This window comes from Manihot esculenta, chromosome 4 (genome assembly GCF_001659605.2).
Source record: "Manihot esculenta cultivar AM560-2 chromosome 4, M.esculenta_v8, whole genome shotgun sequence".
Classification (NCBI taxonomy): Eukaryota; Viridiplantae; Streptophyta; class Magnoliopsida; order Malpighiales; family Euphorbiaceae; genus Manihot; species Manihot esculenta.
In genome coordinates this window covers 78,067-104,444 of record NC_035164.2, presented here as the reverse complement: position 1 = coordinate 104,444, position 26,378 = coordinate 78,067, and the positions used below count along the sequence as shown (strand labels likewise).

The following is a 26,378-nucleotide window of genomic DNA, read 5'->3' as shown; positions in this document are numbered from 1 at the left end:
CCTTCCCAAGACTGCTGAGCAAGACACTGAAGTCCAGCCCAAGACAGAAAACAGGGCGCTACTGGGAGGCAGCCCAGATGTAGTGATTTGCCCACTGCTTGCCCAAATCGCCGGGCAAATCGACTGAATATACCATAGTCACAAGTGATCGGGGCAGTGATTTGCCCAATTGCCCAGATAATTTGACCAAGATCACCGGTCCAATCGCAAAATCAAGCACATCATCAGAAAAGGGCGTGAACAGTACCAGCCCAGCAACTGCAAAGGAGAAGCGGTCTGGCCAAGTGATTTGCCCACTGCTTATCCAAATCACTGGTCAAATCACCCTGTCAAGAATCCAGAGGGCCAGCATTAAATGATCAGGGCAGTTCACATACCCAAATCACTTTAAGTAGTTCTTTTCTTTTATTTTTACTTTTTACGCAATTTACTGTTTTTATCTCTTCTCCTTCAAGATTTCTCTCTCCAACCACCACTCCACCACCGGCAAGCTCAAGACCACCATGGTCCGAATCAAGATGAAGGCCACCGGCGGACCGTTCATGTGGAAGAAACTAGGGCTGCCGAGGCCCATCCCCTCCGACAGTGATGACGAAGCGCGGGACACCCCTCCACCAGCCACCACCAGCACTGAAACACCACCGGCTACTGGAACAGAGACAGGACGCACCGACTCACCGGCCGTCCAGACATATCACCGGCAAAAGGAAACGGCCAAGAACGCCGACACCACCTCCACCGTCCACATCCCCAATAACCCCGACGGCGAACCCTAAGGGCGAAACGCCACCAGAGGCCACCACTTCCTCCGGCCACGGCCAGAAACGGCCAAGAACTCAGTCGCCACCTCCACCGCCGAGATCAGAGCCAGAACCAGAAACCACCATTGCCACACATCCCGTAGGACATGAGGAAGGCGATGCACCCACTGAAGTGCCCAGCAATTTGCCCACTGATGCGCCCACTAGTACGCCCAGTGATTTCACCAGCAATGTGCCAAGCGCTATGACCAGCGATGTGCCCACTGATGCGCCCACAGACTTGCCAAGTGATATGCCCAGTGATTTGCCCAGTGCTTGCCCAAGTCACTTGTAACAGCCCGGAAACCGGTACCCTCTTTGTAACGGCCCAAACTGCTCGGCACTAGGATCCAGATCGACTTAAGGCCGCCTAGACCCGTAGTAAGCCTATCCTGAACTCTGTGTATCTGTTAAAATCCCATACATGATCCGACTGGACTATAACTGTTACAACTTGTCTGTAACACAACCAGACTTAACCTGTAAAACACTCTCTGGAGGTCCAATCATATGAACCAAAAGCTCAGACATACTAGTCTGAACTACCCCTCAGGGGCTAACCAGCGACGCTCTACCAAGTAACCTCCATGCACTATGCGCACTGCAGCATAGAACCCACTCTGTAAGGGTCAGCATATCATAAGTTAACTTGGTTACCATAGAGTCACAGGAATCAAACCTGGTCTTCTCTAGTGGTCTACTCTGTGGATCACAGGAATCAAACCTGGTCTTTCCTCTGTATCTACTATATGTCACTGGGTTTTCGAAACACAACATATAGTAAGTCTGGTCTGACTCATTTCTCATCAAGAAACTTTAAAAACAGGATACATGTATATACCAAGGATTAAACATACACTATAGGCAAAAGCACATTCTATCTCATATACAACTCAACTGACTATCTATTACATCTCTTTACATACATCATTTGACATACATCATGTGACATACATCATGTGACATACATCATGTCCACACTATGCTATTACATATGCAATCCTTTAGCAACTCTGATGCTTCTACCCTTCCCAGCTACTCTGAACCTGCAAAACTGGGATTAAGGGAAAGGGATGAGCTTCTAAAGCCCAGTGAGTAGAAACACTGAAAACAGTTCATTCATACGCACTATATATGAAAATGCATCACAACACAAGCATCTCAATATATCTTGGATTAGACATGACCCCAAAACTCCCTCGACGGGCTATTGAAGTCGCCTTGGTCCAATCCCCACTAAGGTAGACATGACCCCAAAAATACCCTCTGTCAACACTGGCCCCCCAAAGGAGCTACACAGGGCATTCCAACAAGTAATTGCCCAACTGACCTGACACAATGACAGGAGCCGAAGCTTAGGCTATTGGAGTCGCCTGGGTCCACCTAATCTCTGATCACATAATATGCAATGCAACAACTTCGTGATTCTAATGCAAATCACCCTAATATAAATCATAGCATCCATGATGCATGAACTATGCTCATACAGTCTGTATCTTTTAATAAAAAGATTAAGTTTAGTTCTACTCACCTCTGCTCCTCTGGCAGAACTGTACTGACTCTGAAACCTCTAACACTGATGACCTCCTCGATCTCTCGGGTCCACTCCTGAATCAAATGGACTCGAATGAGGTGTCAACTATACTCAGAATCACTCTTAAACAATCCCCTATAAACCCCTCTGAACCTCTGAAAACCATCACATAAAGCATGCAAAAGAAGGCTGGACAGGACATTTTCGGCGGCAGGTTCGGCGGCCGAATGTCCTGAACAGAGCCGAAACTCACATACTTTCGGCGGCCGAATCTCCTCTTTCGGCGGCCGAACCCTTTCGGGGGCATGGTTCGGGGGCCAAACCACACTCCAGAGACGAAAGTCTCTAACCTTCGGCGGCACCTTCGGCGGCCGAACCGCCCCTCCAGAGACGAAAGTCCAATCCTTCGGGGGCAGGATTAGGCAGCCGAAACCACCTCCTCAACACGTTCGGCGGCCGAATCCTCTTTCGGCGGCCGAAGCTGGGTTCTCCAGATAGGCAGAACCTTGCTCACCTCATACTCAACTTCCCCCAAACCTCACTCAACATGCATAAACACTTCTACTAACACATAGGGGCTTAGAACAAGCTCAAAACCCCAAAAACAACTCAAACAACATACAAAGGCACAAAGGGTCCCTAGACCCTCACATGCACAACTCATGCAAAAACTCATGCATAACTCCCTTCTCCCTCCATAAAACTTGCTTAATACATCAGAAAACATAAGGATCAACACATACCTCTTGAAGAACAAAGGCTGGTGTGATCCCAAACTTGAAGATATGGAGATCCGAGCTCCAAAAGTCTCCAAGCTCCACCTCCTTGCTCCAAGCTCACAACTCTTGAATTCAAGGAGAAACCTCATGAAAACCTTGAAAGATTTGAAGAGAAACCATGAAATCAACCCAAGGAAAGCATGAACTCACCTTAGCCCAAAAAGAGAGAGAAACCTCCTCTTTTTCCAGAGCAAGGAGCCCTTTATAGGTGGTCAACCGCCCCTCCTTCGGCAGCCTAACCTGCATGCGAAACCATGCAACGTTCGGCGGCCTAACTTGGAGTTCGGAAGCCAAACCTAAGGCACTTTCGGCGGCCGAACATTACCTTCGGCGGCCGAACCTGCATTTTGCCTCCTTAGTCTTTTCTCTTCAAAACTCATATCCTTTCTAACATAAAACCTTTAAACCACTTAAAACCATCTTAAAACCTTTGTTTTACCCTTAGGGAAGGCTCCGACAACCTCGAATTCCACCGGACGGTAAGAATTCCGATGTCTGAACGAGCCGGGTATTACAATCTACCCCCCTTACAAAAACATTCGTCCCCGAATGTTCTTGCTCTAAAACATGCATACAGAAAAGAGACTCGGTATTACTGGAGTGAAAACTCTCGGTCTTCCTAGCACAGTAAACACAACTGAGCTAAGCAGGTGAGATCTCCGGAGATCTCCCCCTCTCTAGGAGACACCTCCAGTACTACCACAACGTCTCTTACACAGCAACAGCTTTCGCTGCACACTCTGATCCTTGCCCTTCTCTCTTCATCTGTACTAAACTAGCTGCTCCTCTTCTGACTTCTCACGACTAACTAATACTAACTTGAACTCACTACAGGTAGTACCCGGATCTCAGATCTATCTAGGAAACACGACCAGCTCCTGCTAGCTGATCCAATAGATCATCAATCCTGAATGGGAATACCTGTCCCTGGTAGTGACCTTGTCCAACTGCTTACAGTCGCTACAAGCCTCAAGGATTCATCCTTCGTTTCCCGCAACTATTCTGGATCATTCCAGAGTGAGGTACTCGGTCGGATAAAACCCTTATCTACCAAGTCTCACAACTGCTCTCTACTACTCGCTCAACTCTGCAGGTGCCATCATGTAGGGAAAGAAAGAAATGGTTCTGGGTCCAGACACCATTCCTATCCCAACTCTATCTCCCTGACAGATGATAAACCTGACAGCTCGTCTGGGCAGACGTCTAAGAACTCTCTCAACCACAGACACAGAGGCTGGTTCCCTAACCCAACTACTAAACTCTCTCACAGGAGCGAGAACCCTCTAACGACCTCTCCTGAGCAAACTCTGAGCCTGTAGGGCTGACATCAAACCTCTAGGCAATCTACTCTGTCCCTCCTAGGGACTACCTCTAGTCTATCCTAAACTGTGAGCCTAACTACCTTGGCTCTACTGACTCGGTAGCACTACGAGTAGCTAGCCACTCCATCACTAGAAGGACATCGACCAGTCCAATCTAGAACCAAAAGGTCAGCTGGAAGGCATCCACTCGCTACATGCCCCGCCTCTGATGGATCATACTCGGGTCGGCTAACCCAAAGAGGTAACTCTCACTCTAAGCCTAGAAGTCCTCAAACCCATCCTATCTGGCTCTCACAGCAACAGGAGTAGAAAAACAATAGGGTTCACAAAAACATGCCCATCAAAACACTCTAGAGTGAGCATACCTGGCACCACTGTGTTTGATGCGACTGCCTCCTGTTGAGCCTGGGTGAAGATCCTAGCCGAAGCTGACGGACCTTCTCTATGGAAACCTGAGGGATAAGAGGCTGACCCCCTTCCTCTGCCTCGACTACTGGTCTAATCCCAGACCGGACTCTAACCTCTCCTGAACTTACTCTTCTTTTTCTTCTCTTCCTTTCCTGCTCTTACTCTTACTCTTCTCTTCTCTTAGGGGTTGCACTTAGAGATGAGAGATCACTCTCACTATACCTGGGGTTATAAAACCCGAGACCATAGCATCTCCTAGCACCTCTCTCAGTACCCTCTCTGGCACACTAACCTCTAGCTACTATCTCTTCTCTGAACATCTCTCTCTCTAACCTCGCTCATCAACTGACAGCCTCTAGGGTCCAGTCCTCCTCTGACTGCATCAAAGACCTCCTAGGTCCTTTGATGTACCCTCTCGGCTGATGCTACACTATTGCACTCTTGGCAGAACAAGGGGAAAGTATCTATACCTTTCCTCTCAAGAGAAACTCCTGTCAATCTCATGGATCAACGAGTACCTCTCATTCTGCCTGCGGAAAAAGAGCACACACACAGAAACCATAGCAGCATCTGGCCCATGCAGTTACACACGAGTCCACCTCAACCATGGCACCACATAAACATAACATCATATGGGCATATCATCATGATATGATCCATGTGATAACACATGAACCCCATACACATGCAAAGCATCTCATCTCATGGATGAACTGGTCACCAATAGCCCTCTACATATCCATCTCATCGTTCTGTCTAACTATGCCAGGGGCACTACAGTCTCGCCTGAACTGCTCTTACTCTGTGCCAGTGGCGACTAAGCCACACCTGGTCTGTTCTATCTCATACATCTCATCTCATGCATACTGAGGGCTAGAGGATCTTCCCAACAGGCATCCATAACATCAGATATCTCATATCCTCAATGCACATGTATCTCACATGGCATTACACATCATCATATAGACAGGACTCAACATCCTATCCTAGTGGACATGATCTTATCTTATTGTGCTTGCCCTCTAAGACAACCTCTTTCCGATGTGAGATCTCTCTAATCCCTGAGCATCTTAGCTCAGCACACCGTACTCTAGAGGCCCTATGCTCTGATACCATCTGTAACAGCCCGGAAACCGGTACCCTCTTTGTAACGGCCCAAACTGCTCGGCACTAGGATCCAGATCGACTTAAGGCCGCCTAGACCCGTAGTAAGCCTATCCTGAACTCTGTGTATCTGTTAAAATCCCATACATGATCCGACTGGACTATAACTGTTACAACTTGTCTGTAACACAACCAGACTTAACCTGTAAAACACTCTCTGGAGGTCCAATCATATGAACCAAAAGCTCAGACATACTAGTCTGAACTACCCCTCAGGGGCTAACCAGCGACGCTCTACCAAGTAACCTCCATGCACTATGCGCACTGCAGCATAGAACCCACTCTGTAAGGGTCAGCATATCATAAGTTAACTTGGTTACCATAGAGTCACAGGAATCAAACCTGGTCTTCTCTAGTGGTCTACTCTGTGGATCACAGGAATCAAACCTGGTCTTTCCTCTGTATCTACTATATGTCACTGGGTTTTCGAAACACAACATATAGTAAGTCTGGTCTGACTCATTTCTCATCAAGAAACTTTAAAAACAGGATACATGTATATACCAAGGATTAAACATACACTATAGGCAAAAGCACATTCTATCTCATATACAACTCAACTGACTATCTATTACATCTCTTTACATACATCATTTGACATACATCATGTGACATACATCATGTGACATACATCATGTCCACACTATGCTATTACATATGCAATCCTTTAGCAACTCTGATGCTTCTACCCTTCCCAGCTACTCTGAACCTGCAAAACTGGGATTAAGGGAAAGGGATGAGCTTCTAAAGCCCAGTGAGTAGAAACACTGAAAACAGTTCATTCATACGCACTATATATGAAAATGCATCACAACACAAGCATCTCAATATATCTTGGATTAGACATGACCCCAAAACTCCCTCGACGGGCTATTGAAGTCGCCTTGGTCCAATCCCCACTAAGGTAGACATGACCCCAAAAATACCCTCTGTCAACACTGGCCCCCCAAAGGAGCTACACAGGGCATTCCAACAAGTAATTGCCCAACTGACCTGACACAATGACAGGAGCCGAAGCTTAGGCTATTGGAGTCGCCTGGGTCCACCTAATCTCTGATCACATAATATGCAATGCAACAACTTCGTGATTCTAATGCAAATCACCCTAATATAAATCATAGCATCCATGATGCATGAACTATGCTCATACAGTCTGTATCTTTTAATAAAAAGATTAAGTTTAGTTCTACTCACCTCTGCTCCTCTGGCAGAACTGTACTGACTCTGAAACCTCTAACACTGATGACCTCCTCGATCTCTCGGGTCCACTCCTGAATCAAATGGACTCGAATGAGGTGTCAACTATACTCAGAATCACTCTTAAACAATCCCCTATAAACCCCTCTGAACCTCTGAAAACCATCACATAAAGCATGCAAAAGAAGGCTGGACAGGACATTTTCGGCGGCAGGTTCGGCGGCCGAATGTCCTGAACAGAGCCGAAACTCACATACTTTCGGCGGCCGAATCTCCTCTTTCGGCGGCCGAACCCTTTCGGGGGCATGGTTCGGGGGCCAAACCACACTCCAGAGACGAAAGTCTCTAACCTTCGGCGGCACCTTCGGCGGCCGAACCGCCCCTCCAGAGACGAAAGTCCAATCCTTCGGGGGCAGGATTAGGCAGCCGAAACCACCTCCTCAACACGTTCGGCGGCCGAATCCTCTTTCGGCGGCCGAAGCTGGGTTCTCCAGATAGGCAGAACCTTGCTCACCTCATACTCAACTTCCCCCAAACCTCACTCAACATGCATAAACACTTCTACTAACACATAGGGGCTTAGAACAAGCTCAAAACCCCAAAAACAACTCAAACAACATACAAAGGCACAAAGGGTCCCTAGACCCTCACATGCACAACTCATGCAAAAACTCATGCATAACTCCCTTCTCCCTCCATAAAACTTGCTTAATACATCAGAAAACATAAGGATCAACACATACCTCTTGAAGAACAAAGGCTGGTGTGATCCCAAACTTGAAGATATGGAGATCCGAGCTCCAAAAGTCTCCAAGCTCCACCTCCTTGCTCCAAGCTCACAACTCTTGAATTCAAGGAGAAACCTCATGAAAACCTTGAAAGATTTGAAGAGAAACCATGAAATCAACCCAAGGAAAGCATGAACTCACCTTAGCCCAAAAAGAGAGAGAAACCTCCTCTTTTTCCAGAGCAAGGAGCCCTTTATAGGTGGTCAACCGCCCCTCCTTCGGCAGCCTAACCTGCATGCGAAACCATGCAACGTTCGGCGGCCTAACTTGGAGTTCGGAAGCCAAACCTAAGGCACTTTCGGCGGCCGAACATTACCTTCGGCGGCCGAACCTGCATTTTGCCTCCTTAGTCTTTTCTCTTCAAAACTCATATCCTTTCTAACATAAAACCTTTAAACCACTTAAAACCATCTTAAAACCTTTGTTTTACCCTTAGGGAAGGCTCCGACAACCTCGAATTCCACCGGACGGTAAGAATTCCGATGTCTGAACGAGCCGGGTATTACAATAAAGAGTATAAAATAAATTACTCCGCTGGTTAAGTAACTATGAGTTGTGCTAATAGCCACTTGAAACCGTGACCAATTGAGTGACTAAAGACAGATATACTTTCGTATTAAAAGAGTGGGACATTTCAATAAAGATATGAATAAGTGCTCATAAATAATAAATAATACTAAAAAGTTTTGAATGCTTTGTTTTTAGACTTGAGAACCAACTTTGAACAATAATAAAAGAGTGGGGACAGATATACTTTCGTATTAAAAGAGTGGGGATATTTCAATAAAAATATGAATAAATGTTCATAAATAATAAATAATACTAAAAAGTCTTGAATGCTTTGTTTTTAGACTTGAGAACCAACTTTGAACAATAATAAAATTAACTAAGATAAAACTTAGTGATTACTCCATAAACGTTAGTGGATTAATTGTGTGATTAAACGTGAATAACTTGAACTCTCCTATTTATGTTAACAATTTTGTTGAAATTATTGTTTGTAATGCGACTCTTAGAATTGTTAGTTATATGTATGCTAATATACTATTTGTGCTTCAATTAAAAAGTCTAAGTGAAAAAGTGGTATGAATTAACGAGTTTGAGAATGAGGTTGATGTTCTAAATTGTTTGAATGCTTGAGTGCATGTATAATTCAAGTGTGGGAATTGGCGGAAACTATAAATACTGCATTTTTTATTTTATTTTCATTCATTTCTTTTTTACTTTTTTTTATATTTTTTGGTAGGAATCTTGGCTAAATATTGTAATTTAATTGTTCCACTCATTTTGAAATTTTTTGAAATTTGGATTGAATGTTAACATTTTTATGGATGACTATCTCGATTTTTGTATTGTTTGCAATAGTATTTTATAATTATCTTGAAGGATAAATAATTGAGTTTGAATAAGACAAGTATGCTTCCATGATTAAGGTACTACTAGAGTATAACTATGATTTACAAAAACCATGAAATTTTTAATTCTTATGAAACTTTTGTAAAAAATATAAAGTTTTCAAGGCAGCAAATAAAAAAAGAAAAAAAAAAGAAAAAGAGAGAAAAGAGCACAAAATAAATTACTTCACTAATTAAGTGACCATGAGTAGTAATAGTAGTCTCTTGTAATTATAACCAATTGAGTAACCGAAGATAGATATTCACATCAAAAGAGTGGTGATATTTCAAGCAAAACATGAATAAATGCTCATAAATAATAAATAATAATAAAAAGCATTGAATGTTTTATTTCAAGACTTGAGAACTAACTTTGAAAAATAATAGAATTGGCTAAGGTAAAGCCTAATGACTACTACTCCATAAATGCTACTTGACTATTTGTGTGATTGAGTGTAAATAACTTGACCTTTCCTATTTATATCAAAGATTTTGTTGGAATTATTGTTTTCAATGTGACTCTTAGGATTGCTAGTTATATTCATGCTAATATATTGTTTATGATTCAATACAAAAGTCTAGGTGAAAAAATGGTGTGAATTGATGAGTTTGAGAATGAGATTCATGTTCGAAATTATTTGAATGCTTGAGGGTCAGCGTAGTCCAAGTGTGGGAGAATATGATGATACATATATTTAACATATATTTTAATTAAATATTTAGTCAAATGAGCTATAAATGCTATTCATTTTGGTAATTTTTATGGATTTTATATAGTGATGCAAATTATAGCAAAGATGAGTTAAAATCAAAAAGAAAAAAAGTTGTTTATGTGCAGTGCTGAGCAGACTTGACCGAAAACTCGTCTAAGTCTCTAGGCAAATCTCCGAACAATAGTAGAAGCGTATCTAACGTAGAAAAATTGATATTCTCTAATTTAAAGCACACAAATTAGCCCATATCTCATGAGATTCTGATGAGTTACAAAACTCACCACTTTTTCCTTATTAAATTCCATGATTTTGCTATGATTTTGATATAAATAATTAATTTTTACTTGGAATTTGATTTTGGACGGATTTTTGAGCAGAAGTTAAGAAAAAGAATAAAAAGATGATGAATTGGAAGATTTTCGGACTGGGGGGTTACAGTCTTGGGTAAACCTGTAGCCCAAGGTGATGGACAGCTCCAAATTCTAGACTGAAATTATTTCTTGGTAAATTATGAACTAGATGGATTGGTCCTTTTATTATCACCAATATTTTTTCTCATGGTGCTGTAGAAATAAGGAGTATGGACACCAACAATTCGTTCAAGGTCAATGGCCATCATCTAAAATATTTTTATGAGAATTTTAAGCCACAGCAAGTTGAGAAAATTAATCTCAGTGATTTTCCTCCACTTCATTGACTAACTTGCAAGGAAGTCAAGTCTAACTATGAATTTAAATTAGAACTACTCTTGCCATTCTTTAGATATATTTTATTTCTTTAAAAAAAAAAGAAAAAAATCCATAGAGGTAAGTTTATGTTCTTGGTTATGCCCATACCCAGCTCCACGATGGGTAACAAGAATGTTCCCCTGTTTTGATCTTTATTTGGTCTCATTCAATTTTTTTATCCTCAGTCATCTTCTCTAGTGGTAAGTATTTTACAGGTCTGAGGATTTTACCTTACGTATTTTACAGGTCTGTATTTTATATTTTTTCTCACAAAACGGTGTGTTTTGTGTAATACCCGGCTAGACACCGGCACCGGAATTCCTACTTTCCGGAGGAATCTCCGTTGGAATCTAAACTTTCTGGATGTCGGAGCCTTCCAGAGGGGGAAAATAGAGGTTTTTCAAAATGTTTTTATAGGTTTTTATGGTTTTGAGTAAGAAAATTGAGTTTTGAAAAGAAAAAGACCAAGGAGGCACATTGCAGGTTCGGCCGCCGAAAGAGAAGTTCGACTGCCGAACATTGCATGGTTTCGCATGCAGCTTTGGCCGCCGAAGGGGAGTCAGTTGGCCACCTATAAAAGTTCCTTTGACCGAAAATGGGGTGTGTTTTCACCCTCTTTTCGTGCAAAGGTGAGTTTGTGATCTCCTTTTGCTGTTTTCACCATGTTCTTCAAATTATGCAAGCTTTATTGAGTTTTTAACTTGTGTTTTTGAAGTTTTGAGCAAAAGAAGGCAAAGTTGAGAGTTTTGGAGATTTTGGATCGTTTTCCTCCACATCTCCGAGTTAGGACCATCGATCCTCTTGATCTTCAAGAGGTAAGCATGGATTCTCACCTCCCCTTATGTTTTAAGCATGTTTTAAAGCGTTTAAGGGAGTTTTATGGTATGGTTTAAGTGGATATAGAGGTTTAAAGGGTATATTGCTCATATGCCATACTTGATGCTTTGATGATGTTTGTGGAATTTAAACTAGTTTTTACGCTCCTATATGCATGGATAAGGGTATATGCATGGTTATGAGAGGTTGGTTGCATGTTGAGCGTGTTTGGTTTGGTTTTGGAGGCTGAGTATGCATGTTTGACCCGAGTTCTGCCATCTTGGCGAACTTAGGTTAGGCTGCCGAACCCCTTGAGGAGGCTGTTTTGGCCGCCTAAACTCGCACCCGAAAGTTTGGACTTTCGGCTCTGGAGGGGAGTTTCGGCCGCCGAACATGCCGCCGAAGGTGGGTGACTTTCGGCTCTGGAAAGTCCTTCAGCCCCCGAACCTTGCCCCCGAAAGTTTAGACTTTCGGATCTGGAAGGGACTTTCGGCCGCCGAAGGTGCCGCTGAAAGTCCCCTGTCCAGCCTTCCTTTGCCCATTTTTCCATGCATGTTTATGATGTTTTAGGGGGTTTTTGGGGAGATGTTTATAGCTATGTTCGAGTATGTTCGGTCCCTCATTTGAGTCTACCTGTGTAGGTATGGACCCGAGGAACCCAAGAGGCCCACAGAGTTAGAGATACAGAGACTGCCCAGCAGTTGCTAGAGGTGAGTGGAACTGAACTGTGTTTTTACATAAATGCAAAGTTTTGAGCATGATTCATGCATCATAAATGCCATGTTATACTAGGGTGTATTGCATTAGTGTTCACGAAGGTGATGCATTGCATTGTTTATTGTCGATGGGGATGGACAACATGGAGACCTTTTAGCTCTCTGATTATTATTTCCATGTAACAGAAGTCCTGAGGAGCTCTTTGAGAGCCGGGCACAGTGTATATTGTATGTAACAGAAGTCCTGAGGAGCTCCTTTGAGGGTCGGGCACAGAGCAGAGGGATTTTTGGGTCAGTCCATCCATGATGTGCTTTACTTGTGCTATGACGCATTTCGTGATAGCATGTTTTATGAAATGTTTTATTGTTCTGCTCACTGGGCTCTCGTAGCTCACCCCTCTCCCTACCCCCATGTTTTCAGGGCCTGAGAGAAGACAGAGTATCAGCAAGGGTAAAGGTTTATGTAATAGTATAGAGTAGTGGACATGATGTATTGTACACAGAGATAATGTAATGTATAGAGATGATGTAATGTATATGGAGATAGTATTGTGCTTGGCCCTAGAGTATGTTATCCCTTGTGTGCATGATCATTTCATTATGTCTTATTGTATGTTATGATGAGAACTAAGCTTGATATTTGATGATGACCCATCTAGAGTATATGATGAGAGCTCTAGTATATGGTTTTATGTTCACAGAGTTAGTGCATACACAGGTCAAGCTTGGTAAATGCAAAAGTTCAAAATTTTTATGGAAATGTATGATCATGTATGGGATTTAGCAGGTACACAGAGTGCACAGTAGGCTTGCTACGGGTTCCGGCGACCTTAAGTCGACTTGAATCCTAGCGCCGGTAGCGGTCCGGTTTCCGAGTCATTACATTTTGGGTACAGGAGGTTAGAGTTAAATTTATTTTTTTTCTCTTTCCTTTTTACTCTTTATTTTTAATCTTCCTAAACCTAACTCCAATTTTGTCTTCTCTCTCATATAGCAGCAAACAACCCATGGCTCCCAAATGATGATCTGCCTCCATCATTGACGGCCAGCGAGCTTGTACCTTCACCGATCGTAACCTGCCAGAAACAATAGCCGTCGCCGCTACCCCTCCATTACCACTGCCTGCCACGACCGACGCACGTGAAGCTGCTCGCGTCTCACTGGATTGCGATGTCCCACTCGTTGCGAGATCGCGTTCACCTCGGTTAGCCACGACTGACTCACAAGATTGCGTCGTCTCCACCACTGCCGCTGCTCACGCCTCATTGGATCGCGCCGTGATTCTTGCCACGGGTCCCTCATGTGCAACCATTGTAGCCACCTCCTCTTGCATCGAGCCACCTACCCGCGCCGCCCGACGCCAACAATCATCATCTGTGACCAACGCGGCCGTCTCCCCCTCCGCTGGTTGATCCCCCTTAGCCACCATCGACAGTGAGCAAATTTTTGACAAGTTGCATCACTCCACCTCTTCAGAAGATCAGTCTCCTGCCTCTCCAATCGATAACCCCGCTGTGGTAAATGCTTCTGTTGCTAGTACATGGGCATGCCTTGGGAGGGGCAAATATCACTTACCTCCAGCTCCATCTCAATTAAACGGTAACCTTCATTTTACAAATGCAAAAGACAAAGCAATGTATGCCTTAGTTTCAACTTTTCCTATTGTATAAGAAAAAAATCCTACATGATCCTACTGTACAGGAATTAGATTTAAATGTGAATGCATTGATTGTGAATATTGGTTGGGATAAATTTTTTGCCATTAACTGTCCAATCTACTATGAACTTATTTGGAAATTTTATTCCAACTTCTCTGTTGATTCACTAACTGGTTGCACATTAGATACAGTTGGGGTTGTTAAATTCAGATTACTGAGTCAAAGATTTGCATATTCACTGACTGAGTTACTTGGGTTAATTGATGATGAATTTGCACACTCAAAAGCCTATTTGCATACATACATTGACATATGCGATGCCTTTAACCCACAGGCAGTACATGAACTACTCACACACCAACCATCAGAATCTTCTAATTCTAGTGTAATACCCGGCTCGAGTCCGGCATCGGAATTCCTGTAGTCCGGTGGAATCTCGGGTGTCGGAACCCTCGAGAAGGGTAAGACATATGTTTTCCAAGGTCTTTTCACTTGTTTTTATGTTTTGAATTGTTAAAAGCATTGAGTTTTGAAAGAAAAGCAACAAGGGAGACATGCAGAGGTTCGGCCGCCGAAGGTCACTTTCGGCCGCCGAACATTGCATGGTTGCGGCTTCACGTTCGGCTACCGAAGGTGGTCTGGCCAGCCACCTATAAAAGGGCCAAGGGTCGGTGGAAGGAGGTTATTTCTCCTCCACTTGCAGCCAGAGGTGAGTTTCAGCCTCTCCCCACGTTGACTTTCATGTTTTCCATGATTTTCATCAAATCTTTCAAGAGTTTTAAGAGTTTTGGTGATTTATGAAGGTTTTGAGCAAAAGAACCAAGTTTTGAAGCTTGGAGCTTTGGAAGAGCTTTTCTTCATATCTCCACGTTAGGATCCTTCATCCTCAAGTTCTTGAAGAGGTAAGTGAAGATCCTGAGCTTCTTTGATGATTTTGAAAGGTTTTATGACGTTTGTATGGGTAGTTTGCATGTTTAGGTTTAGGTGAGGTTTTTGGTGATTTGTGGTGTTCCAGCATGTTTAAGTGTTATGTGTTATGTTTGTTTGGGGTTTTAGGGTAGTTGTAGACCCCTTTGTGCATATATATGTGTATATGCTAGTTGGGAGTAGTTGATATGCATGTTGGTAGGTTTTTGGGCAAAGTTTGCATGAAACAGAGCAGGGTTCTGTCCTTCGGGAAAAACCAGGTTCGGCCGCCGAAGGAAGGTTCGGCCGCCGAACCCTTTGTGGAGGCAGTTTCGGTTGCCAAAGGTTGCCCCCGAAAGAGAGGCTTTCGGTTTAGAAAGGGACTTTCGGCCGCCGAAAGAGGGAGTTCGGCCGCCGAAAGTGTGTGAGTTTCGTCTCTGGACGAGACCTTCGGCCGCCGAAGGTGCCGCCGAACATGCATGAGTTTCGTCTCTGGAGTGGGGTTTCGGCCGCCGAACCTGCCGCCGAAAGTGCCCTGTCCAGTTTTCCTTTGCATGTTTTATGTGATGGTTTGAGGATTGTTTAGAGGGGTTTTGGGGAGTTTCGTAGAGATGTTCTTGAGTGAGTTTAGTCCCTCATTTGAGTCCACCTATGTAGGAACGGACCAGAGGAATCAGGGAGGTCAGCAGTGAGTCCAGTGTCAGAACCTGCAGAGTCAGTGCAGAGATAACCAGGTGAGTGGAACTTAACTTAATGTTTTAATCTGACAACTGAATATTTTATCATGCTTCATGCATCATGAATATGCTCTAGGGTGAGTGCATTAGTGTACACAAAGATGATGCATTGCATTTATCCTTGTACTTGGCATGGCTCCTTGTACATTGCTTATGTGAGACGGCACGGACTTCGTGAGGATTCATTAGCCCTCAGAGGAAAGACCTGGAACAGCCCTACGGGGACCAGGCACATGGTACTTAGGTACCCCAGATGAGATAGAGGGAGTTTTGATCCGTCCGGCCGAGGTTATGTGATTATGTGTTGCATTCCATGAGAGCATGTTTTATCACCTATATTTGCCTATTCTACTCACTGGGCTATCGTAGCTCATCCCTCTCCCCTAACTCCAGTTGTGCAGGTTCAGAGATCAGAGAGAACTCAGCAGGGTACAGGAAGAGTACAGAGTATTGTAATAGCTAGTGTGGACATGTAAATGTAAAGAGATAAGGTTTATGTATAGTGTATAGAATGGTGCTTGACTATAAGAGTTGTAATCCCTTGTTCTTTTCACATGATCAGTTTATGTACGTTTCTTTATTGTTGTATGTTTATGAGCAAAACCAGGCTTAACATTATGAGTTTGATCCGCCTAGAGCCATGAGGAGCTCTAGTAGGGATGAGTAGAGCACAGAGAGAGTGCATGCACAGGTTAAGCCTTGGAATGAAGAAAAGTTGTATGTTTTTACAGCAAATGTATGATCATGTATGGGATGTTACAGGTATACAGACAGGATAGCAGGCTTACTACGGGTCCCGGCGACCTTAAGTCGATCTGGATCCTAGTGCCGGTGGCAGTTCGGTTTCCGAGCTGTTACAGATTGGTATCAGAGCCCTAGGTTCACATGGTCGGACCTATAGAGAGAGAGTTGGGCTCATAGAGAGGGTTATCAGGTCAAGCACCATAGGAAAAACATGTCCACGAGGATAGGATGTTATGCTAATGTGCAATGCCCTGAGTTATGCATGTGCATGTTTTTGCTGTGTTGCTGATGTGTTCTGTGATTTGTTGTTTTCCAGAGAGTGAAGATGCGAGGAACTCGTCGATCCGCGAGATTGACTGGAGTCCCACCTGTAAGTGAGGGTACAGCTGCTCGTCCACCTGCCTTGCCAAGGGCAAGATCGCACAGGTCAAGCAGGGAAGGAACGTCACGAGACCCTAGAAGGTCTTCTGACGAGAGCAGGAGAGGAGTAAGCAGAGGGGGAAGGTCAGTAGAAGAAAGAGGTGTGATGGAAGAAGATCAGAGTTGAGATGTAAGCATGGGTGTAGGAAGGTCAGAAGAAGGTATGGGGGAGTCCCAGGGAGGCGTACAGGCCTCGGGGTTTGGCTATCCACCCTTTCCACAGGGCCCAGAGTATCCGATGGGAGGCACGTCGGATTACTCCAGTTTTGCCCCATATCCACCCTACATGCCCTATATGCCCTATCCTTCCTTTTATCCACCATATCACATGTATCCACCCCCACCTGTTCAACCAAGTCCAGTACAACCTGGAGTGAGGGAACCAGTTCCTCCACCACCACCTCCTGAACCAGTAGCCCCTGTTGTGGAAGCACAGCAACCCAGTTCTTCAGGGGGAAGTAAGGTGAAGATGACCGAGTACTTAAAGTTGGATGCTCCGAAATTCAATACAGGAGATGATCCCTTTGAGTATCTCAGTGCAGTCAGAATGATAACAAGTGAGTTGGGAGCTGATGACGGTAGAGCCATTGAGATGGCAGGGTTCACGTTAAAGTGTAAGAAAGCTAGAGAATGGTTCAAGAACTATGTGGACCCGAGACTTGAGAGTATGTCATGGGAAGAGTTCGCCAACGAATTTGCTGGATGGGCTTTTCCTGACAGTTCCAGGGAACTAAAGGTTGTGGAGTTTGAGCAATTGCGACAGACGGAGGAGATGAGCGTTGATGCATATACAGATAAGTTCCTGGAATTGTTGCCATATGTCGGTCAGGCATATGATACAGATCAGAAGAAGGCAAAGAGATATGCCACAAGGCTTCATCCCAGGTATTTCTCTTTGATTCTTCATGCGGAGAAGGAAAGTTTCCACTCTATTGTGGATGCTGCTAGAAAGATGGAGGCCAGTGCCATAAGGCAAGGTGTAGTTAAGGCACAGTCTTCTGGTGTTAAACCAGGTTCCTCCTCACAGAGTACAACAAGTGCAAGTAAGAAGAGATGGGAGAAATTCAGAGGAAAGAGAGGCAAGTTCTGGAACAGGCTTAGGTCGGGTCTGGGAATGAGTAGTGGCTCCAGTTCTGGCGCAGATTTTCCAGTGTGCAAGAGGTGTGGCAAACAGCATAGAGGAGCTTGTCAGTTGGGATCCACAGCCTGCTATAGATGTGGGCAGGAGGGACATTATGCACGGGAATGTCCTCAGGCGACTTTGGTTGCACCATCCCAGCAGATGAGTACGGGCAGTGTAGTACAGCCAGTAGCTTCAGCCGTACCACCAAGTAGTGGCAGAGGAAGAGGAAGAGGGGCAGCCTCTTCATCAGGGATGGGTTCCCGAGGTGCAGGTCCGTCAGCCCCAGCACGGATTTTCACCCTGACTCAGCAGGAGGCAGACACGTCGAACACGGTGGTGTCAGGTAATCTCATCATTGGGTGTTCAGAGGTGTATGCGTTAATGAACCCCGGTGCTTCTCACTCTTTCATTTCTTCTAGAGCTGCAGAAAGGTTGGGTCTGATGGTGTCTGAGTTAGAGTGTCCTCTATGGGTCAGTGGACCCAAATGTGATCCATCTTTGGCAGAGTCAGTCTGTCGGTTCAGTCCAGTGTGCATAGAGGGTAGATACCTTCCAGCTAACCTGGTGGTTCTAGAGTTGACAGATTTTGATGTCATTCTAGGGATGGATTGGTTATCTACATATGATGCTACCCTGAACTGTAGAGACAAGGTAGTTAGTGTCAGAGACCAGGATGGGTCAGAGTGTGTCTTCAGAGGAGACAGGAGAGGGACACCTAGGAGTTTGATATCAGCCCTCCAGGCTCGTAGAATGTTAAGGAAGGGGTGTCAGGGGTTCCTAGCTTATGTGAGAGAGCTAGACAGTCAGGTTAGGGAACCATCCTCAGTACCAGTTGTTAGAGACTTCCCAGATTTGTTTCCTGAAGAGCTTCCAGGACTACCACCAGATAGGGAAATAGAGTTCGAGATTGAGTTGATGCCCAATGCCAGACCGATCTCTATTCCTCCCTACAGGATGGCACCAGCAGAGTTGAAAGAGTTAAAAGAGCAGTTACAGGATTTGGTAGCTAAGGGTTTCATCCGCCCGAGTACCTCACCCTGGGGTGCTCCAGTATTATTTGTCAGAAAGAAGGATGGACCTCTTAGACTTTGTGTCGACTACAGACAGTTGAACAAAGTCACTATCAAAAACAAGTACCCTTTACCCAGGATCGATGATCTATTCGACCAGCTGGCAGGAGCAGGTTGTTTTTCTAAAATAGATCTGAGATCCGGATACCATCAGTTGAAGATCAGGGAAGGAGATGTATCCAAGACTGCTTTCCGAACCAGATATGGGCATTATGAGTTCTTTGTGATGCCGTTCGGGTTGACTAATGCCCCTGCAGCATTCATGGATCTCATGAACAGGGTTTTCAGGGAGTACTTAGATCGTTTTGTGATCGTCTTTATTGATGATATCTTGGTGTACTCCAGGAATGCAGAGGACCATGCCCAGCATCTGCGGATAGTGCTGCAAACCTTGAGAGAGCATGGCTTGTATGCCAAGTTCTCCAAGTGTGAGTTCTGGTTAAGGAGCATTTCCTTTTTGGGACATGTTGTATCAGAGGACGGTATAGCAGTAGATCCCAAAAAGGTAGAGGCAGTAGCCAACTGGCCTACACCCACGACAGTGACAGAGATCAAGAGTTTTCTGGGTTTGGCAGGCTACTATCGGAGGTTCGTTCAGGACTTTTCGAAGATAGCTGCTCCTATGACCAGACTGACCAGAAAGAATCAGAAGTTTGTGTGGTCAGAGGAATGTGAGGAGAGTTTTGCAGAGTTGAAGAGACGGTTAACTTCAGCACCGGTGTTAGCTCTGCCGATCAGTGAGGAAGATTTCACAGTGTTCTGTGATGCGTCCCGAGTGGGATTAGGTTGTGTGTTGATGCAGAATGACAAAGTGATAGCTTATGCTTCTAGACAGCTGAAGAAGCACGAGCTGAAGTACCCGACACACGATCTTGAGATGGCAGCTGTTATCTTTGCACTTAAGATGTGGAGGCATTACCTCTATGGGGTAAAATGTGAGATCTATACGGATCATAAGAGCCTGCAGCACATCTTAAGTCAGAGAGAGTTAAACTTGAGGCAGAGACGGTGGGTAGAATTGCTCAGTGATTACGATTGTAAGATCCAGTATCATCCGGGCAAGGCTAATGTTGTAGCTGATGCCTTAAGCCGAAAGTCACTTGGCAGCTTATCCCACATTGCAGTAGAGAGAAGACCGGTGGTGAAGGATTTCTACAAGCTCGTGGAAGAAGGGTTACAGTTGCAGTTATCTGGTACAGGTGCTTTGCTCGCACAGATGAGAGTGACACCAGTGTTTCTAGAGCAAGTGGCTCTGAAACAGCACGAAGACCCCGAGTTAGTGAAGATTGCCAGGACTGTTCAGTCGGGCAACAGTGCAGAGTTCAGATTTGATAGTGAGGGGATTCTTCGACATGGTAAGAGGTTATGTGTACCAGATGACAGCAGTTTGAAGGCCGACATTATGAGGGAAGCTCATAATACGCGGTATAGCATTCACCCGGGAGCCACCAAGATGTATCAAGATCTGAGAAGGGTGTATTGGTGGCCAGCAATGAAGAGAGAAGTGGCACAGTTCGTATCAGCCTGCGAGACATGTCAAAGGGTGAAGTTAGAGCACCAGAAGCCGGCTGGAATGCTTAACCCACTGCCGATTCCAGAATGGAAATGGGAAAACATAGCTATGGATTTTGTAGTGGGCTTACCGGCGACGTCTAACAGACTAGACTCCATCTGGGTGATTGTGGATAGACTCACGAAATCTGCTCACTTCATTCCAGTCAGGAGTAACTACTCTGTGGACAAGTTGGCGCAGGTGTATGTAGACGAGATAGTAAGGTTGCATGGAGTTCCAGTGTCGATCGTATCAGATCGAGGACCTCAGTTTACCTCCAGGTTTTGGCAGAGTCTGCAGAAGGAAATGGACACAAGGTTGACTTTCAGCACTGCTTTCCATCCACAGACAGACGGTCAGTCAGAGAGGACCATCCAGACCATCGAAGATATGCTGAGAATGTGTGTGTTAGACTTTGGCGGTTCTTGGAGGCAGCATCTACCTCTGGTGGAGTTTGCCTACAACAACAGCCATCATGCTAGCATAGGGATGGCCCCTTATGAAGCTTTGTATGGGAGGAAGTGCCGAACACCTGTTTGCTGGGAAGAGGTAGGAGAGAAAACTCTTGCAGGGCCAGAGTTAGTTGAGATAACCAGCAAGTTAGTGCCTATCATCAGAGAGAGGATCAGAACAGCTGTAAGCAGACAGAAAAGTTATGCAGACATCCGTAGGAAGCAGATAGACTTCCAGGAGGGGGATATGGTATTGCTCAAGGTGTCTCCGATGAAGGGAGTGGTTCGGTTTGGAAAGAAGGGTAAACTAGCCCCACGGTACATTGGTCCCTTTGAGATCTTGCAGAAGATCGGGCCTGTGTCGTATAAGCTAGCTTTACCGGCTTCTATGGAACGAAGTCACCCGGTATTCCATGTTTCTATGTTGAGAAAGTTTGTGTCAGATCCAGAGAAGGTTCTGAGTGAACCTGAGGTGGAAATCTTAAGTGATCTCACCTATGTAGAGCAGCCAGTGCGGATCCTTGACACCCAAATCAGAAAGCTGAGAAACAAGGAGATACCAATGGTGAAAGTTCTATGGAACCACCACAACCTAGAAGAGTGCACTTGGGAGACTCGAGAGTCCATGCTCCAGCAATACCCATATCTGTTTTAAGGTTAGTTTTTCCCCTTTTCTATGTGTTTATGTTGTGTTAGGGACATTCGGGGACGAATGTTCTTAAGGGGGGAAGAATGTAATACCCGGCTCGAGTCCGGCATCGGAATTCCTGTAGTCCGGTGGAATCTCGGGTGTCGGAACCCTCGAGAAGGGTAAGACATATGTTTTCCAAGGTCTTTTCACTTGTTTTTATGTTTTGAATTGTTAAAAGCATTGAGTTTTGAAAGAAAAGCAACAAGGGAGACATGCAGAGGTTCGGCCGCCGAAGGTCACTTTCGGCCGCCGAACATTGCATGGTTGCGGCTTCACGTTCGGCTGCCGAAGGTGGTCTGGCCAGCCACCTATAAAAGGGCCAAGGGTCGGTGGAAGGAGGTTATTTCTCCTCCACTTGCAGCCAGAGGTGAGTTTCAGCCTCTCCCCACGTTGACTTTCATGTTTTCCATGATTTTCATCAAATCTTTCAAGAGTTTTAAGAGTTTTGGTGATTTATGAAGGTTTTGAGCAAAAGAACCAAGTTTTGAAGCTTGGAGCTTTGGAAGAGCTTTTCTTCATATCTCCACGTTAGGATCCTTCATCCTCAAGTTCTTGAAGAGGTAAGTGAAGATCCTGAGCTTCTTTGATGATTTTGAAAGGTTTTATGACGTTTGTATGGGTAGTTTGCATGTTTAGGTTTAGGTGAGGTTTTTGGTGATTTGTGGTGTTCCAGCATGTTTAAGTGTTATGTGTTATGTTTGTTTGGGGTTTTAGGGTAGTTGTAGACCCCTTTGTGCATATATATGTGTATATGCTAGTTGGGAGTAGTTGATATGCATGTTGGTAGGTTTTTGGGCAAAGTTTGCATGAAACAGAGCAGGGTTCTGTCCTTCGGGAAAAACCAGGTTCGGCCGCCGAAGGAAGGTTCGGCCGCCGAACCCTTTGTGGAGGCAGTTTCGGTTGCCAAAGGTTGCCCCCGAAAGCGAGGCTTTCGGTTTAGAAAGGGACTTTCGGCCGCCGAAAGTGTGTGAGTTTCGTCTCTGGACGAGACCTTCGGCCGCCGAAGGTGCCGCCGAACATGCATGAGTTTCGTCTCTGGAGTGGGGTTTCGGCCGCCGAACCTGCCGCCGAAAGTGCCCTGTCCAGTTTTCCTTTGCATGTTTTATGTGATGGTTTGAGGATTGTTTAGAGGGGTTTTGGGGAGTTTCGTAGAGATGTTCTTGAGTGAGTTTAGTCCCTCATTTGAGTCCACCTATGTAGGAACGGACCAGAGGAATCAGGGAGGTCAGCAGTGAGTCCAGTGTCAGAACCTGCAGAGTCAGTGCAGAGATAACCAGGTGAGTGGAACTTAACTTAATGTTTTAATCTGACAACTGAATATTTTATCATGCTTCATGCATCATGAATATGCTCTAGGGTGAGTGCATTAGTGTACACAAAGATGATGCATTGCATTTATCCTTGTACTTGGCATGGCTCCTTGTACATTGCTTATGTGAGACGGCACGGACTTCGTGAGGATTCATTAGCCCTCAGAGGAAAGACCTGGAACAGCCCTACGGGGACCAGGCACATATACAAAGACCTGGAACAGCCCTACGGGGACCAGGCACATGGTACTTAGGTACCCCAGATGAGATAGAGGGAGTTTTGATCCGTCCGGCCGAGGTTATGTGATTATGTGTTGCATTCCATGAGAGCATGTTTTATCACCTATATTTGCCTATTCTACTCACTGGGCTATCGTAGCTCATCCCTCTCCCCTAACTCCAGTTGTGCAGGTTCAGAGATCAGAGAGAACTCAGCAGGGTACAGGAAGAGTACAGAGTATTGTAATAGCTAGTGTGGACATGTAAATGTAAAGAGATAAGGTTTATGTATAGTGTATAGAATGGTGCTTGACTATAAGAGTTGTAATCCCTTGTTCTTTTCACATGATCAGTTTATGTACGTTTCTTTATTGTTGTATGTTTATGAGCAAAACCAGGCTTAACATTATGAGTTTGATCCGCCTAGAGCCATGAGGAGCTCTAGTAAGGATGAGTAGAGCACAGAGAGAGTGCATGCACAGGTTAAGCCTTGGAATGAAGAAAAGTTGTATGTTTTTACAGCAAATGTATGATCATGTATGGGATGTTACAGGTATACAGACAGGATAGCAGGCTTACTACGGGTCCCGGCGACCTTAAGTCGATCTGGATCCTAGTGCCGGTGGCAGTTCAGTTTCCGGGCTGTTACATCTAGTGATTCATATTTACATTTATCTGCACTTGTCTATTTGCATCGTCTGCTTGCATATTCTTTCTCAGAAGTGAAGGATTCTCCTAGGATCCTATCTAAGACTGAATTATTTTTTCTCTGGTGCATGACTGAGGGTAAAAAGGTCAACTTGGATTGTTTTATTGCTTCACAAATACGCACTGCTGTTAGCCATCGTAGACCTTTTATTCTAGGACACATAGTTACCCATATTGCTTTACATGAAGGATTAATCGACTTAACAAACAATAATTTACATAAAGCTTGTGACATGTCACCCTTAGATTTAATGAGTCTCGATGAAATGGGTCTACTATGCAAAAATGGTGTTGTGTTTTCTATTTGTCCTCCAGGTCCCATCGTCCCGTGACCCGACCGAGTGTTCAAAAGAGGAAGTGTTGTACGCATGGCTCCTGTTGCCCCTGCCCCATCCATGCCTAATCTTCAATTTGATGCCCAACAAGCTTTTCAAGCCCTCAACACCAGAATTGATCAGATGGAGAGTCACTTCGAAAATATCTTGGAGTGTGTTGCTACTCATCTAGAATGCCTAGCAAATAACGTCAGCAACATGCGGGCTACAATTCGTTCTCAACACCGGTAGTGGTAGTAGGAGGCCATGACATCCTTCCGGATCATATTCTAAACTCTCTTCTTGCTTTTTATTGTGATCCAAGTGTAGGAAAAAAGCTGAACATATACCTACTTTAGTTGTCTTGTATTTTTTTTTATCACATTGACGGCATTGTGATCCAAATGTGGGGGAGAGTTTGTCCATATACATGCTGTTCATTTATTTTAGTTTTATTTTTTTTGTTCTGTTTGATTTGTTTATTCTCTTTAAAAAAATTTTGACTTTCAGAGTTAAATTAAATTATTTTAAGTAGCTAGCACAAATGACATTCTCTTATATTTTTATGCAAATCATTAGGAGATTCTAGCATTTTTCTTTATGGGTTGAAATGTGCAAACTTATATTTAAGTGAATTGATATTGCTTGATAAAAGACCAATAGTGCATTTTGAAACTCTACTTTAACCTACTGAAGTGAGTCTTAATACTATTACAAGGAACTAAGCTTTCAGTAAAAAAAATAAAAGATTTGTTAATAAAATTTTTGAATGGTTTACCAACATTGACTTGTTCAAATGGTACATCATTTGTTCCCCTAAAGTAAGGGATATCTCTTGTGGATGGAAAAAGCTAGTGATTGGGAGAATTATACCCCGTAGGGGCCGTCAATAGTTTGAAACATACCACTAATGATATGGTTTACCATCATTGATTGGTTTGGGTGATTCGGGCCCATTCCCCTTAAGCAAGGGATGTCCTTTGTGAATGGAGAAAGCCAGTGTTGGGAGAGTATACCCTCATAGAAGCCAGAAAAAATCTCAAACCAAGACCATAAAAATAAAAATAAAAATGATAAAATAAATAAAAACCGAATTCCTGGTTCCTTGGTGAAAATTATAACTTTAAGATACTTTCTTGGTTGGTTGGGTATATGTTTCTTTATGCACTAACTTAAGAATTTAATTAAACTTGATTGCATGTTCACATATTAAGAATGAGTTTGCTGCATTTCAGTTTTGAAGATTTTGTTGGTATTTCTTTTATGATTTATATACATTGATGAGGTTTTGCTGTGATATGTTGGTTGCTTGAAGTAAGTTAAGTCAATTTTGTGAGCCATTGATTATGGGTAGTTTTTGTGAGCCTTTTCTGATTAATGAGTATATACTTGAGGACAAATCTGATCTAAGTGTGGTGGAATTGATAATATGCACAATTATGTAGTTTTAATATTCTAAAATACTTAGATATTGAGTTTGATTTCGTTTAAAATAGGTTTATTCGTTTAAATTTTGTTATCTTGATAGGATTGGAGAATAATAAGAGAACAATCTAATTTGGACTCTACATTCTGAGATCAAACGTGGTCACAACCAAATTCATTGAAGGATAAGGGATAGAGTCATTCTTGAACTCTAATTTCCAAACGAGCTGTGTTATGGATTACTTCATGGGCATAACATACTTGACGAATAAAGTCCAATTTCAAAATCCGAGAAATAAACAGATAATTATCATTTGCCAAGATGTACTCGACTTTGATTTTAGCTACTTATATTTAGGCTAAATTAGGACTCTTAGTACTATAAAAAGAGGACATTCTGATATATCTGGCATCTCATCTCATCTTTCTCTCCCATTCTTAGCCATAAACATGTGATGCAGGACTATTTAGACTCCGTCAGGAGTTTTAACCAATATCGTTTGGTTAAGACGAAATAAGAGAAAAGAAGGACTATTTAGACTCCGTCAGGAGTTTTAACCAATATCGTTTGGCTAAGACGAAATAGGAGAAAAGATAAGCTGAAAGACTAAAAGTCTTATTGAAATTCCTCAAAGATTGAAAAGTGAAAAGAAAAGTTCCTAATAGCCAAGAGAGGCTATTTATAATAGA

General features: G+C 43.8%; 1 protein-coding gene across 1 annotated transcript; it reads left to right on the top strand.

The window, feature by feature from the left end:
• Positions 1 to 588: 588 nt before the first annotated feature.
• Positions 589 to 13,771, top strand: LOC122723541 (extensin-like). Its single transcript, XM_043956026.1, has 2 exons — positions 589 to 1,048; positions 13,443 to 13,771. Exons 1-2 carry the CDS (start codon positions 589 to 591, stop codon positions 13,769 to 13,771), a joined length of 789 nt encoding a protein of 262 aa, XP_043811961.1.
• Positions 13,772 to 26,378: the final 12,607 nt, after the last annotated feature.

Bases quoted from the DNA above. Each gene is read 5' to 3' on its own strand.
- LOC122723541 (XM_043956026.1), top strand. From the start codon at position 589: ATGACGAAGCGCGGGACACCCCTCCACCAGCCACCACCAGCACTGAAA. The intron at 1,049-13,442 runs GTGATATGCCCA...GTAACCTGCCAG, and splicing joins TGCGCCCACAGACTTGCCAA to AAACAATAGCCGTCGCCGCT.